General features: G+C 37.7%; 1 protein-coding gene and 1 long non-coding RNA gene across 11 annotated transcripts in view; one reads left to right on the plus strand and one right to left on the minus strand.

Annotated features, from left to right (window-relative positions):
* LOC110390113 overlaps positions 1–12,050 on the plus strand; it is a 57,394-nt gene extending 45,344 nt beyond the window's left edge. The window contains exons 5-6 of one of the 5 annotated variants that reach the window (XR_002433561.1): positions 314–398; positions 11,672–12,050. This is a non-coding gene — a long non-coding RNA (uncharacterized LOC110390113). Of the gene's footprint in view, positions 1–313; positions 399–7,439; positions 7,459–11,671 lie in introns of those variants that run through there. The other 4 variants (XR_002433559.1, XR_002433560.1, XR_002433562.1 and 1 more) reach the window with 4 other exon arrangements.
* The window catches only part of GLIS3 (GLIS family zinc finger 3), a 165,006-nt gene continuing 157,760 nt past the window's right edge, over positions 6,708–13,953 (minus strand). For all 6 annotated transcript variants that reach the window (XM_021381305.1, XM_021381301.1, XM_021381304.1 and 3 more), the window contains 2 exons: positions 12,852–13,034; positions 6,708–11,745 (listed from right to left, as the gene is read on the minus strand). In XM_021381305.1, the coding sequence (XP_021236980.1) occupies positions 11,609–11,745; positions 12,852–13,034 (320 nt within the window). In that variant the 3' untranslated portion in view covers positions 6,708–11,608. The remainder of the gene's footprint in view (positions 11,746–12,851; positions 13,035–13,953) is intronic.

A 13,953-nucleotide genomic window follows, 5' to 3' on the forward strand; every position in this document is an offset into this window, starting at 1 on the left:
TGCTGCAAATGGGTACATATGGTACAGTGCCGCTGAGAATCTGTTATGAATTTAGATCAAGTTGGAACAAGGCTCTCAGACATTGTGAGCTAATCACTAGAGACTAAGAGAAATTGAGAAGGCAACAAACCACCACTGGAGGATCTTCCACATTAGAAGCAACCTATATCTTCCAACAAGTACTAACAGTTTGTGTCTTTGACGATGTTTGCAATGAATTGAACATTGCAAAAACAATATAACTTTCTTACAAATATTGCTGGGAACTACAACTCCAAATTAAGTTTAACTTTGCATCCTCCTCTTGTTTTAGGAAAGAATGTTGAAAGTTTTGAAAAAAAAACTTCTGTCAGCTGCTGCATGTCCTTCCTGCATGTCTGTACGTACATACCACATAGGTATAGTAGCCACATATGTAGGTATACTATATTAAGAATGCTTTTTTATTCTTTGCCATTTGTCCTGAAGAAGCCATGCTCATGAGCCTTTTGAACTAACATTTAAAGCTAATTTCAGTTGATTATAATCAATTCCCTTTTTTTCTGCTAGCTTGAAATAATTACAGTTCTGCTTCCAAATGAAACCTAGTTATTAGAACCCTTTAATTCCAGGCTGAATGTTCATGACTCTTTTTAAGCAGTGAACTAGGCTATAGATCTGTCACTTGCTTTGTTTGCCCTTTGATTCTTTAATGGAGCATGTGATTACAACACAACTGTGTTTACAAGAACAGTGATGCCTTCTTGCATAGCAAGCCACAGTTTTTACTTTCCACTCACAGCACCACATTCTCTCAGAGGATTTTAGGAAGAGCAGAATAACCCTACCCATTATGCTTTGGGTTTCAAACAGCATTCTGATCTTGACAGCACAATTAGATTAAGCTGTATACAAATTCCATGTCTGCCTTCAGGTGATTCAATTATGACATCTTTTGTGCAAAGTAGTAAAAAGTACCTGAATCACATGTCAGTGATATTTTTTTTTCTTTTAGGTTAAACACAAACTTCAGTGTAAATTTCGGTGTGATTATTATTTTTAGTCAGGGCATACATCCTAGGACAACTTCAGTTATCCTCCTTATCTTTTTTTTTTTTTTTTTTTTTTTTTTTTTTTTTTTTTTTTTAAGCAGAAAGTGGTAAGTTTATCCTTATTCACAATTGTCCTGCTCCAAAATTAGTAAAAAGTTCAGTGTGCTTTGTCAGTTTGATGAGTTAAGTCCTACTCACTTCTGGTAAATTCAGATCACAGAACATAGCACATATACAACTGGTGAAGAACTGAGTGATCAACAAAACAGAAAATACAGTACAGCAAAATCTTTTTTCATGTACTGTCTTGGTAGTAATCTTAGCATAACAGAGTATCCCAAATCATTAAGCAAACAAGAAACAATCACAAATGGTGATACTGGGGCCTGTCTTGTTCAATATCTTTATTGATGACCTGGATGAGGGCACTGACTGCACCCTCAGTAAGTTTGCAGATGACACCAAGTTGGCTGGAAGCGTTGATCTGCCTGGGGGTAGGAAGGCCTTACAGAGGGATCTGGACAGGCTGGATTGCTGGGCTGAGGCCAATGAGATGAAATTCAACAAGATCAAGTGCCGGGTCCTGCACTTTGGCCACAACAACCCCAGGCAACGCTATAGCCTTGGGTCAGAGTGGCTGGAAAACAGTGTGGAAGAAACGGACCTGGGGGTGTTGGTCAATGCTTGACTGAACATGAGCAAGCAGTGCCCAGGCAGCCAAGAAGGACAGTGGCATCCTGGCTTGAATCAGAAGTAGTGTTGCCAGCAGGAGCAGGGAAGTGACCATCCTTCTGTACTCAGCTCTGGTGGGGCTGCACTTCAAGTACTGTGTTGAGTTCTGGGCCCCTCACTACAAAAAAGACACTGAGGCCTTGAAGCATGTTCTGAGGAGTGCAACGAAAGTGGTAAGGGGTCTGGACCACAGACTTATGAGGAGCTGCTGGGGCAACTGGGATTGTCCAGTTTGGAGAAGACACTCAAGGGTGACCTTATCACTCTCTGCAATGACTTGAAGGGAGGTTGTGGTAAGGTGGGTGTTGGTCTCCTCCCATGTAACTAGTGATAGGACTAGAGGGAATGGCCTTAAGTTGCGCCAGGGGAGATTCAAGTTGGACATTAGGAAAACTTCCTCTCCAAAAGAGTGACCGGGAGCTGGAACAGGCTGCCCAGGGAGGTGGTGGAGTGACTGTCCCTGGAGGTGATCAAGAAGCGTTTAGATGTTGTAACTGAGGTACATGGTTTAGTGGGGAAATATTGGTGATAGGTGGATGGTTAGACTGAGTGATCTTGGAGGTCTTTTCCAAATTTGGTAATTCTATGAATAAAAATAATTTTTAGATTGCCCTGTGGGAATTCATTTGAGGCAGTCTGTGGTGTTTGTTGTGAAAAAACAGACAGTAGGCCTCTTCAGTCTTTTCCTAGTACAGATAGGCAGAATTACAATAAACATAAACCTCCAAGACCAGTGTACAACCTAGCTGGTCAGCTGGTCAGCTTCCTGGGAAACCTTTCCGTGGTGGAATTCCCATGTGGAACAAATTCATCAAAACTTTTGTTCTGTGCAGGCAGCATCTCTGGGAGAGTCACAGGATGTGATCAGCCCTAGACCACACTAGTTTCCAGTTGCTTCAGCAAAACTTTCCCTTTCAGAACACTGCAGATTGCATGACCAGCAAGCCTAACACTGGCAAGCCCATGGTCCAAAGGAACGTAAAAATCATATTTAGTTATAATTTCTACCAAGGATCTTTTCTCTCAGCTAACAGATTTCACCGTGCATGCTGACTTGAACAACAGAAAAGCAGCCTTGCATATGGCTATACTTCATTTAGAGAAAGACTTCATAGCTCCATCAGTAAAGCATGGGAAAGGTACTAAGCCAATTAGTCTGGCCTCAGCTTACTCCTGTATGTCCCTTTGTTTCATGAGGATTTGAAACTAAAATGAGGAACAATGAGATTTAGCTAAAATCATCCAGTCCCCCCCACCTTCATCCAAGGCATGTTTACTCAACAATGTGTATAACAGTTGGGTTCTATGAGGAAGTCCTACCCAGCTGAAGAGCCCAACTCCCAGTGCAAATTCTGCATCTAACAGTTTCTGCAAAGTAATTAAAACCAACTGTAAATAGCAGAAAAATTGTAACAACAAGTAAGAGTGACACTGGATTACAGTGCTACCCTTTTCTTTCTGGTACCAACTTCGAACAGCATTTGCCTTTCTGAGGTAATCTGACTTTATTGCAAATATTGATTCAGGTTTGGTTAGAGTAATTACAGTAGAAATTACTGATATTGTTCAGATTATATTTGAGCAGATTCCTTAAAATGAATTTAATAACTTTAATATAGTTTCTATCAAATATGTACCAAGACCAAAAGACAACCACTGTATGTAATGCTTTTCTTGACTGTCTCAATGAAGGAACAAAAAAAGAAAACTGAAATTGAAGCTTTACATCCTTTTCTTGGACTTTACAGCAGGACTGAAAAATACGTCTGGCAGAACGCAGTTTCAAAAGATTTGAAATTGCTAGGGTAAAGATCCCCACTTGAAAGGATTTTTTTGACTCCTCACTGGGTAAAAGTCAAACCAACCATGAGTAAAGGTTTAGTGCTATCATAGTGTCATCTAACAGCATTCCCTGAAGAATAAGCCATTCCATTGTTACTACTCTAACTAACTTCTGCGTAGGATCATCACTCAGGCATGATTAATTTAATTTGCATTAAAACACAGTATCCCCTCCCTCCAACTGAAGATAGCTGTGGCAGAACTATACCTGTGCACTACACAGAGTGGAGGGCTAGCAAATGAAATAACAGTGCTTTCAGTCTTGTCATGATTGTAGATATGTCAGTCACATTCTACCAGTTGGTTTTTTGTGTGTGTGTGTGTATTTTTGAGGGTTTTGGTGTTTGGGTTTTTTTTGTTTGTTTATTCTTCTCCATTGTTCCTTCTTCTCTTTCTCCTTCCTCTTTTCTATTCTATTCTTTTTTTTTTTTCCCCAATAGATTTATGCTGATATTTTCAGAGAATGCTGAGGAAAATGAGGAGGCCAGGTCAGCTCTATTTCTCCCTGTTTAATCAATCTCACTGGGCCCATACCTGGAATAGCTGAGGTTGGGTGATTTACATGTGTAGCCAAGCCTGCAGTAGGCCCATTGATGGGCATGTTCAAGTGCGCTGTTGGTGGAAAGAAAAAATGTATGATATTGAGGAAACAGTTACATTTCCATCTGTCTACCTAGAGGTAGTGCTTTATCCTGTGTATCTAGTTGCAACCATGCATGAGGTTTGTATTTTCTAGTTATAACAAAGGTATGTAGAAACTTTTAACTAGACACAGAAAGGCATTCTTTGTTACAGTTCACTGAACTAGCCCATCTCATTTGTGAATCATTAATGATGCTGACTGCTGGGTAAATTTACTTTGGCTGTAAATCTATTAACGGCATGGGAAGATGTGGCAGAATGATTTTTCATACCTTCCTTCTAAATGAGAGCATTATACTTTCAGGGAAGACAGAGGCAAAATATAAATTAACCTTTTGGAGGAAGACACAGCAATCTTAAAAATTTTCTGTAGTACTATTACCGTTCTTTTTCCAGTAGCTTTAAATTGCAATCAGTGAGTATACAAAGTCATATATAAACTGCCCACGTTAAGACTGCTGACTATGCAAGAAACTTTTTTAAGCTGCTTCTTGAGCAGGCTTGTTTACAATGGTTAACATGCAGGGTATTAAAATACTTTTATACAGCAGGTACTTCAAAATGCATTTGATGTTAATTTGAGTGATGAAGTGATCAGGGTAGGAAACAGCAAGACCCTCAAGGAGTTAGAATATGGAGATGCATCACAGCATTTTCCTGATTTGCCTGAGGATCATAGCCTAGGAAAAAGGATATTGTGTTTTTATATAGAAGTAGTCACTCTACATTCAAACACAAGACATATTTTAATTAAATGCAGTAAATAAGAAGAAAGTTAGAATGGAAAAATATCAGGTGTGTTTGCTTGGTTTTTCTTAGGACCCAGTTGTACAGAAAATGGAGCTTTATTAAACTACTTTTCATCAGGATACATTAGTTACGAATACAGGAAGGCTGCAGCTCTAGCACAAGTGCATGGGAGATCTTCTTTAACTAAATATGAACAATTTCTGTCACATGACAAATTCTGATGTTTCAAATGGGGCTTTTACTAAAAAGATAGGACTGAAAAAAGAAACACCAATATTTTAAAGAATAAAAAATTCAGCCTACTCACATTCAAAAATGATGTGCCCTGCAGGAAGTTAGCTGTCATCTAATTTCTCTATTATGCTGTACTATTTTGCTATAGGAGAGGCTGCAGGGCATCATGAAAAAAATGATTCAGCACAAGCAATCCATCCAAGAAAAGCACATGGCTTTGAGGTACTTCAGGCCATGTTACAACCCACTGTGTACAGAATTGGTATACTTCTCATTTTATGGGCTGTCTCTACCAAAGAGAAACACTGAATGGTGAAACATTAAATTCGGGAAATAACAGTTCTTCAGAGTAGCTCACAGTATTTTCTATGCCATGGGGCAAGTTTTTTATATTAAACTAAGATGCAGTGTGAGAATTCACTGGGCAGAGATCATTTGTGGTAAACTACTCCTAAAGCCACACACATAACAGTCAGTGAATTTGGGCTTACTAGTTTTGGTTCTGTTCATGGTTGACTTAGAGCCAACCTTGCTAATGATTTTGTAATAAAATCAACCTTGTTCATTACTTTCAAAGGGCTTCAAAAACATACTTTTTCCCCATTTTTAGAAAAGTATTTGACCTTTCCTCCCCCAATCTTTCACTGCTAATGCCACTTCTTTAAAAAATTTGAGTATATTTGCATCAAAATAATTTATGAGTTTTTATTTTCTTCTTAGATTTCAGTCTAATTTATGGATATGGGAAGAGATAATTTTTGTCTTCCTAAGCATGTTGGATTTTCAGAGTGTGTTTTGGACAGTGTAGACATTAGCATACATCAACATCAGTCTCTATCTTTTGTCAGCATTTTCCCTAATGCACAGTAAAATTAAAAGTCTTTTCCCCATATTAGATGCTTTGACACAACTTCTTAATTGCTTGAGTATCTTAGAAACACTGTGGTAGCCAAACAGAAAAACAAAATTGTGTTTGATAAAGTTTGATTGGAGAACTATGTTAAAAAAGAAACCAATAAAAATTAGCACAAAAATGGAGTTAAATGTTCCTCTTTTATTTGTGCCTCCACATGGGGTGTAAATTTACAGAGGCATTCACTTGTCTCTCTACATCTCTAGCCTCACTGTAACTACAGTTAAATTCAGTCTTAAAACTCTTGCCCAAGTATTATTTACAAGAAATCTCTGATATATATATATATATTTTTCCATTTGTTCCTAATTATTCTAATGCACACAAATACTAGTAGTGAAGGACAATGACTGGAGCAGACTTCTTCAGGGCATCTCAAAATAAGTCATTCTAATAATCACGACACTGAGATATATTTTCAGTTTCATTTTGTATCATGTCCATACACCCTTCTTTTTACCTTTTACCTTAAAAAAATATGAAATGGGACAAAAATAGCTTATGATTATATGAAAAATAACTAGCAGATCACAAAATTTACACATACTAGTACAAAAAAAAAGTGTAATTAATTCCTTTAAAAATTTATTTTTCATGGTACACAACAGATATGACTTTAGAACAAATATCAGCGGGATATATAGTAAGGCAAATGGACTTCATAGCTGTATATGTAAGCATGTATAAATATGTAGAAAAATTTATTCCCACTTTCTCTTCTCACCAAAGTGCTTTACATAAAAAATATTACACAAGATGCTGTAGAAGGATTTTTTTCTTAAATAAAACCCCAGCCAGCTAATTTTAAGTTGTTGACTTTTGCTTTACCTGATCCTAAAAAATGGAAAACATAAAAATTTCACACAAACAACAAAAAGTGCTACCAGAAAATTGTTTGCTCTAGAATTACACAAGGAAAAGAGAATTAACAGTTAAAATGTAATTTTTATATTCACATCTCTTCAGAGAAAGTTGAAAATACAATATAATTTGACAGATGGCGTCTGGAATGAAATACTTCAACATCCAGTACTAGTAAACAACAATGCCTATGTGTATGCTTGTATAAATATACGTATATATATACACAGAGAAGGAGATCCAAATACATGCACTTCCATGCACTTGAACAATCACATAAATATCCATTGTGCTATCTGAATTTTCAGATACAGTGTAGACCCATTTGTAATGCAACATGTCTGAAAACAAATAAGTGTGTAAAAGAATGATTGTAAATAATTTCATTAGAATATTGTTTAATGTCCATTGTCTAAAATGACTTCATCTTTTAGATATGAATCCCTTTTGAAAATTAACACTATCCAGCAACTAGAAAAATAACACAAAAATCACTGAGGCACAAGTATTTGCAGGTAAGTCGGTGAGTGGCATTACACTATGTATTTTCACAAGCACCATTTTTCTTTGTAACATGATAAACATGATATCCTACTTAAATAGTCAAAATACATGTCATAAAATATGGTTTTATTGTGTTTTTTTGTTTGTTTGTTTTTGTTTTCTTTTTCAATACAGCTGTGCTCAGTAATATATTAATCTCCCAAACTGAGTCTGACTGGACAATGAAATAATCAGAAAGAATCCCCCCTGTCTATGACACAGAAGTAAACAAAGGCATACCATTTTACAGACTGGTAGCCCAGAGTTATGTGCTTAATTTGACTGTATAGCTCCTTTTTAAGACTAAGGATCACAGAACGCTGTACACTGTAGATGTATATATACAAGTTGTTTATCCGTGCATATGAAAGAATGAATGAATGATTTACGAAAGTTTCCTTTTTCATATGTAACTGATGAATGCAAAAATTACACCCTTTTTGAATTCTGTCTTCCTGCCTTCCCTTTGATCAGGATCACCCATGACTTGAAAGCCCTCTCTAGTGGACAGCTTGTGGAATCAGATACCAGAAGAAACATTTCAGAAGTTTTAATAATCAATGTGGTCAGTAGCAATACTTCAATACTGTACACAGTCACCGACAAATTCTGGTAACCATGTGGTTAGGAGAATCTTGAAGCATTTCTATATACACAAATATACAAATATACATATATATGCATATGTATGTGTATATGTATATGTATATGTATACACCAGGCCCAATTATGCTCATACTGACTTTGGAAGAAACAAGTGTAGTCTTACAAATTTGAAGTGTTCAGCAAGTCTAGTTAATTCTGCTGAATCAAATTACGCATGTGCAGAGATCACAGAGTAGGCTTTAAGACAGCACAACGTTAAAGCTTTAGAAAGGCCTGATGATACACTAATGCAAATGGACTTTTTTTTCCCATGTATCTTAAAGTCACAGAATCATTAAGGTTGGAAAAGACTTCTATGATCATCTAGTCAGCTGCCAACTCATCACCACTATGGCCTCTAAATCTCTAACAGCCTATCCTCACTTTTCTTGAACACCTCAAGGGACAGTGACTCCACCATTTCCCTAGGCAGCCTGTTCCAACACTTAACCATTCTTTCAGAGAAGAAATGTTTCCTAATATCCAACATGAACCTATCCTGATGAAACTTCAGGCCATTACCTCTAGTCTTATCACTGTTACTGAGTGAGGCCAACCCCAAACTCAACACAATCTCCTTTCAGATAGCTGTAGAGAATAAGGTCTTCTCTAAGCCTCCTCTTCTCCAGACTGAATAATTCCAGTTCCCTCGGGGATTCCCTATAAGATTTGTGCTCCAGACCCTTCACCAGCTTTGTTGCCTGTCTTTGCAAGTGCTCCAGGGTATCAGTGTCTTTCTTGTAGTGAGGGGCCCAAAACTGTACACAGTACTTGAGGTGTGGCTGCACCAGAGCTGAGTACACAGTACAGTACTGAGTACAGTACGATCACCTCCCTGCTCCTGCTGGCAACGCTATTTCTGATACAAGCCAGGATGCCACTGGCCTTCTTGTCTATGTGGACATACTGTTGGCTCATGTTCAGCCAACTGTCAACTAATACCCCCAGATCCTATTCCTTTGCACAGTTTTCCAGCCACTCTGACCTAAGCCTGTAGTGTTGCTTGGGGTTGTTGCAGCAATCCACCCTGTCCAGATTCCTCTGTAGGGCCATTCTACCCTCAGGCAGATCAACGTTTCCTCCAAACTTTGGTGTCATCTGCAAACTTACTGAGAGTACATTCGGATTTGTCCAGATCATCAATAAAGATATTAGACAGGGTTGGCCACAATACTAACCCATTGAGAACAATACTAGTGGCAGGTCACCAGCTGGATTTAACTCCATTCACCACCACTCTCTGGGCCCAGCCCAGTTCTTTACCCAGCAAAGAGTACACCCAACTACACCACTGACAGCTGCACTCCTCGGGTCCTGGGATGCCAGCTTCCCCATAAGAATACTGTGGGAAATAGAGTCAAAGGTTTTCTACTAAAGTCTAGGTAGATTACATCCTCTGCTTCTCCCCCATCCAGGAGGCAGGTCACTCAGTCATAGAAGGTGATCAGCCAAGTCAAGCAGGACCTGCCCTTCATGAACCTATGCTGGCTGGGCCTGATCCCCCGGCTGTCCCACACATGCTCTGTGATGCACTCAAGATTATCTGCTCTATAACTTCAGGTTTCTATGACTATACAGGCTGGGAGGCCTGTAGTTCCCCAAAATCCTGTAGCTGTGTATGGAAGCCTGATGTCATTTAACCTAATGAAAACCACATACGGTAATAACCAGACCTACTAATGCAATCTAAAGCAGAGCAACACATTTACTTGTGATGTGAGAAACAGAATAAAAAGGGGAAGAATTTAGAAGGGAATTCTCTGTATTTAAGACACAGTTTTACTTCTTGGTTTAAATAATTTATGTACATGGCTTATTCATATCTACTTTGCATATGTTGGATGAAAACCTCGTATTTAAATATAGAAGCACATATGCTTGTACGTAAGAATCTAGTTCAGGAATACAGTCCTCAGAGGATTACTAGTGTTTGTAAATGTCTGCACATAAATTTGTCTATGCAATAGAATGGCAAATTGAATTAGGAATTTGACCCAAATTGCATTCAACAACCCTGAAAAGCTTCTCAGGATAAGAAAATTTGTGCATAAACAATTTTTTAAAATTGATGAGTGATTTCAGAAGCATAGTTACCATCTAGTCAGTATGAAAGAATCTTTGAATTTTTGTCCATCCTATTAAAACAGGCTGTAAGAATATTAAGATGCACTCTATGCAGTAAGTCCATAAAATAGATGAAAGTGTATTAATAATCTAAAAGTAAGTCTTACATGATATTACAGTTGCTCTCAAGCTATATATAATCACAGCAATGACATATCTGCACAGCAAAATACGGGTTTTAAAACATCTCTTGTGGCTTACACACAGGTAATCGCATTTTATTGTATGCTGTACAAAGTACATGAACCAGAGCCAGCCACTGAGTAGAAGACATAGAACCAACAAACAAGTTCAGTTTTACATCTCTAAACAATCACAGGGAGTATAGCAGACTTCAGAGTAGTTCTTTTTTTTTCTGGAAATGTTATGGATTGCTTTTAAATCTATGAAATTTAAGGAAAAGTATTTTAAATTTTCCTGCAGAGTACTATAGCACATACAGCAATAAGGCTCTACAACTTAGTTAAAATCAACATAAAGATAAAACATAATCTTCTTCTCTAACTGTTGTGCTAAATTAAGATTAAGTCCATGTACCTTCTTGCGTAGTGCATGTAAATATTCTTATGAACTGCAAAAAAACTAGGTCAGAAGGAATGTTGGAAAGATAGCAATGGCCACACTGTATGGTTTAAATACAGAGGGATGGAAAAGTTACCTAAGCCAATGCCTGTAAGAAATCTAGTACCAATGCTCTTTGGCCTCAGAAAGAAGATACATGTATGCCTCCAATGGGTAGTACCAGGATGTATGTCTAATTTCTCTCCCTTTTTTTTGTGGGTGTATGTTTAACTTCAGAAGCACCATATGCAAACACGCTTCCAAAAAGCTGTGTATCTTTGAAATGTCTGTAGTATATTCTGGGTTTACTTCTTTTTTTTTTTTTTTTTTTTTTTTAAAGGAATTTTCTAAAGAGGCATTCTTAAAGGTTCTAGCCATTCAGATTAAGAGGATTATAGCCAACAAACAGTTTTCTTATCCAGTCTTTGAATTCCCTTTGAGAAGTTAAAAAGAACAAAAAAAGTAGAGTTTCTGTGCCACAGAGGAATAGAAGAGAAACAATTGCTAAGGTTTTGGCAAAATTTTCTTTCTCCAAATGTTCTCCTTCTCAGCCGACTGCCTGATTACATGATGAATGCTTGGTGATTTCTTTTTTTCCCCTCCAGTATGTATGTTTATCCACCCACATTCCTATACATATGCAGCATTTTTATGGAGAGAAAAATTTTGTAGAGAAATATCAAAAGGGCAATATGAAATGGAATCAAGTTCTTATTAGGGTTGGATGATTTTAGCCTTCCATGTAGACAGAAGAAAGCTGAGTGGGACAATGATCCATTGCATTTATTTGTAGGAAACTGCTATCCTCTGGCATGCTGTGGGTTGAATCACCAAAAACACCTGTGGGCCCTGCTGGAAAATCATAAACTGGAGAAAATACAGAAATAATTCATTAACTAGGATAACTATATCACAGAGAATACACTAATACAGAGAACTGGACATTGCTTCTAACCAATACAGAGAACTGGACATTGCTTCTAACCAAATGGACAAACAAAACAAGCAAGCCAGAGTAGAAAATTAATAGTTATGTAACCTACTGTTTACCAGGGGAAGAATTTCAGTTCTATCAAATCTGAATTATAGCAGACTTTATCACAACTAACACTTGCCCACTTAATGGATGCTTCAATTGCTACAGTTTTTTAAATAAACTTCATGCTTGGTTATTGAGTTTCATTGTATACAACACATGATATGAGACAATAAAGTATTGTGTAACTCAACTGACATAAAGCAGTCCCCAGCAAAGAAGTTACTAACTTCAGCACGTGATTGATGTAAGCAAAACAATAACTGCTCAGAAATTTCCATCTTTTTATATGGTGAGACTCTGCTCTGAAGTGACATTGCTTCATTGGCTCTTTACTGCACTACTGAAGGATAAGATGTAAAAGATTTCAAAGCGTAATAGCCATTAAGTGAAATCATCCTGTATGGAAGGACAAGAAAAAACTTCAGCATCATTAGCAATTAGGCCCTATTAACAGATTCACTGTCTTGTCTGCCCAGAGGTAACTGCCTCCTCTTCAGAGCAGCATGCAAGCCCCTTAGGCATTTTCAGTTATGAAGGGACTAAATTAAGTGTGAAAAGAAAAATGTGCACTCAGTCATGGAAATGTGACTGAATGAATTTCAGTACAGAAAAATCAAACATGGATGAAGCAAAACTGAGGGTTTAAGTCATCACAGGTCCCTGCTGCAATTCTTCTGCCAGACCAGAGTGGCTGCACAAGTATCACACAAGGCTCAAAGGACTGTATTTCAAAATGAATACATGTGCTAGTGACTGACTACCAGAGAAGATTAGACCCTTGAGAAACCACCACACAAGGGTCTGGAAACCATCTCCTCTTTGTGAAGAGTCAACTCTGTCATGACAGTTCCCAGTCATATTCACAGCTGTTGCAAATCTGTCAAAGTACACAAACTCCACACAACCATTCAGAAATTCCCCAGCTGATATTTACCTGTAATACCAGAGTGAGCTGAAAAAGTTCGGTGAAAGACACCAAGTCCTGCCTGACTCACTGATGCAGGAAATAAACAGTCTTCAAAGGGAGGAACCATACTGCAAGAAACATTGTGTTGTACATTCTTCTGAGTGTCAGGACAATGTGGCGGGCAGAAAGTCTGAAGCTGTCCATAAAAACCTAGAAGAATGAAAAGAAAGTGGTCAGTAAAACACCTGGATAGAGATAATAAATGATAGTACATGTAATGTTGACCATGAGAAATGAATGGAGAAATCCTCACTGCAGGACTTCAGTTATTTTCCACCAGTAAAGCAGCTTTCAAATGAAGCTCCCCAAGACTTTCTCCAGTTGCTATTAATTCCTAATGCATTTTGTTTCATGGACTTCTGGGTCTTAAAATGATTTCTGAGAGTCACTGACTGACTAGATGAGATTTTTCACAAGATATCTTTAATTCTGCAATTCTGCTGTCTAAATTGGTAACGTCCAGAGTTTGCACTTGGCTATTGCCTGAAGAATCTCAGAAAGGAGGTAATTTAAATTAACTGAAGATTACTCAAGTAAGGTGTGAATAAAAGAGCAGATTTATTTAAAATTTAAAAGATTTAGCAGAAATTTAGCAGATTTAAAAGAGCTGAAAAATTGAAAAAATTAATCAAATCTTGAGGATCTGCCACTGATGCTCAGACAGCTGGCTGATAGTGGGGATGCCTGAGACACTCTGAAAGGCTGCTTGTTTATATACACAGGATTAGTATCTCCTGCTCTTCAGTAGAATATGGCAAAAGGCCTTTGGGTACTCTGTTAGTTAAGAAAGCATCAGGGAGCTATTGCAGAACACAGACGACTATAAGTAGAAAGCAGAGAAGATCCTTTCATGGGAAGCATGAAACATGGAATCACAACCTATTGCTGATATTTAAGAAGGATATGTCTAAGCATCGCAAGACACCATCAGCGCATTTGTTCATTACTACTGATGAGAAATGGAGCATCGACTTCTTAAGAATAAATACTGAAGAATAAAGTGTACTTCAAAAATCAAAAGTCAAAATGTCTGTGCACTTCTACACCCTGACAAAAACAAACCTTCCAA

Source organism: Numida meleagris, chromosome Z, assembly GCF_002078875.1.
Source record: "Numida meleagris isolate 19003 breed g44 Domestic line chromosome Z, NumMel1.0, whole genome shotgun sequence".
NCBI lineage: Eukaryota > Metazoa > Chordata > Aves > Galliformes > Numididae > Numida > Numida meleagris.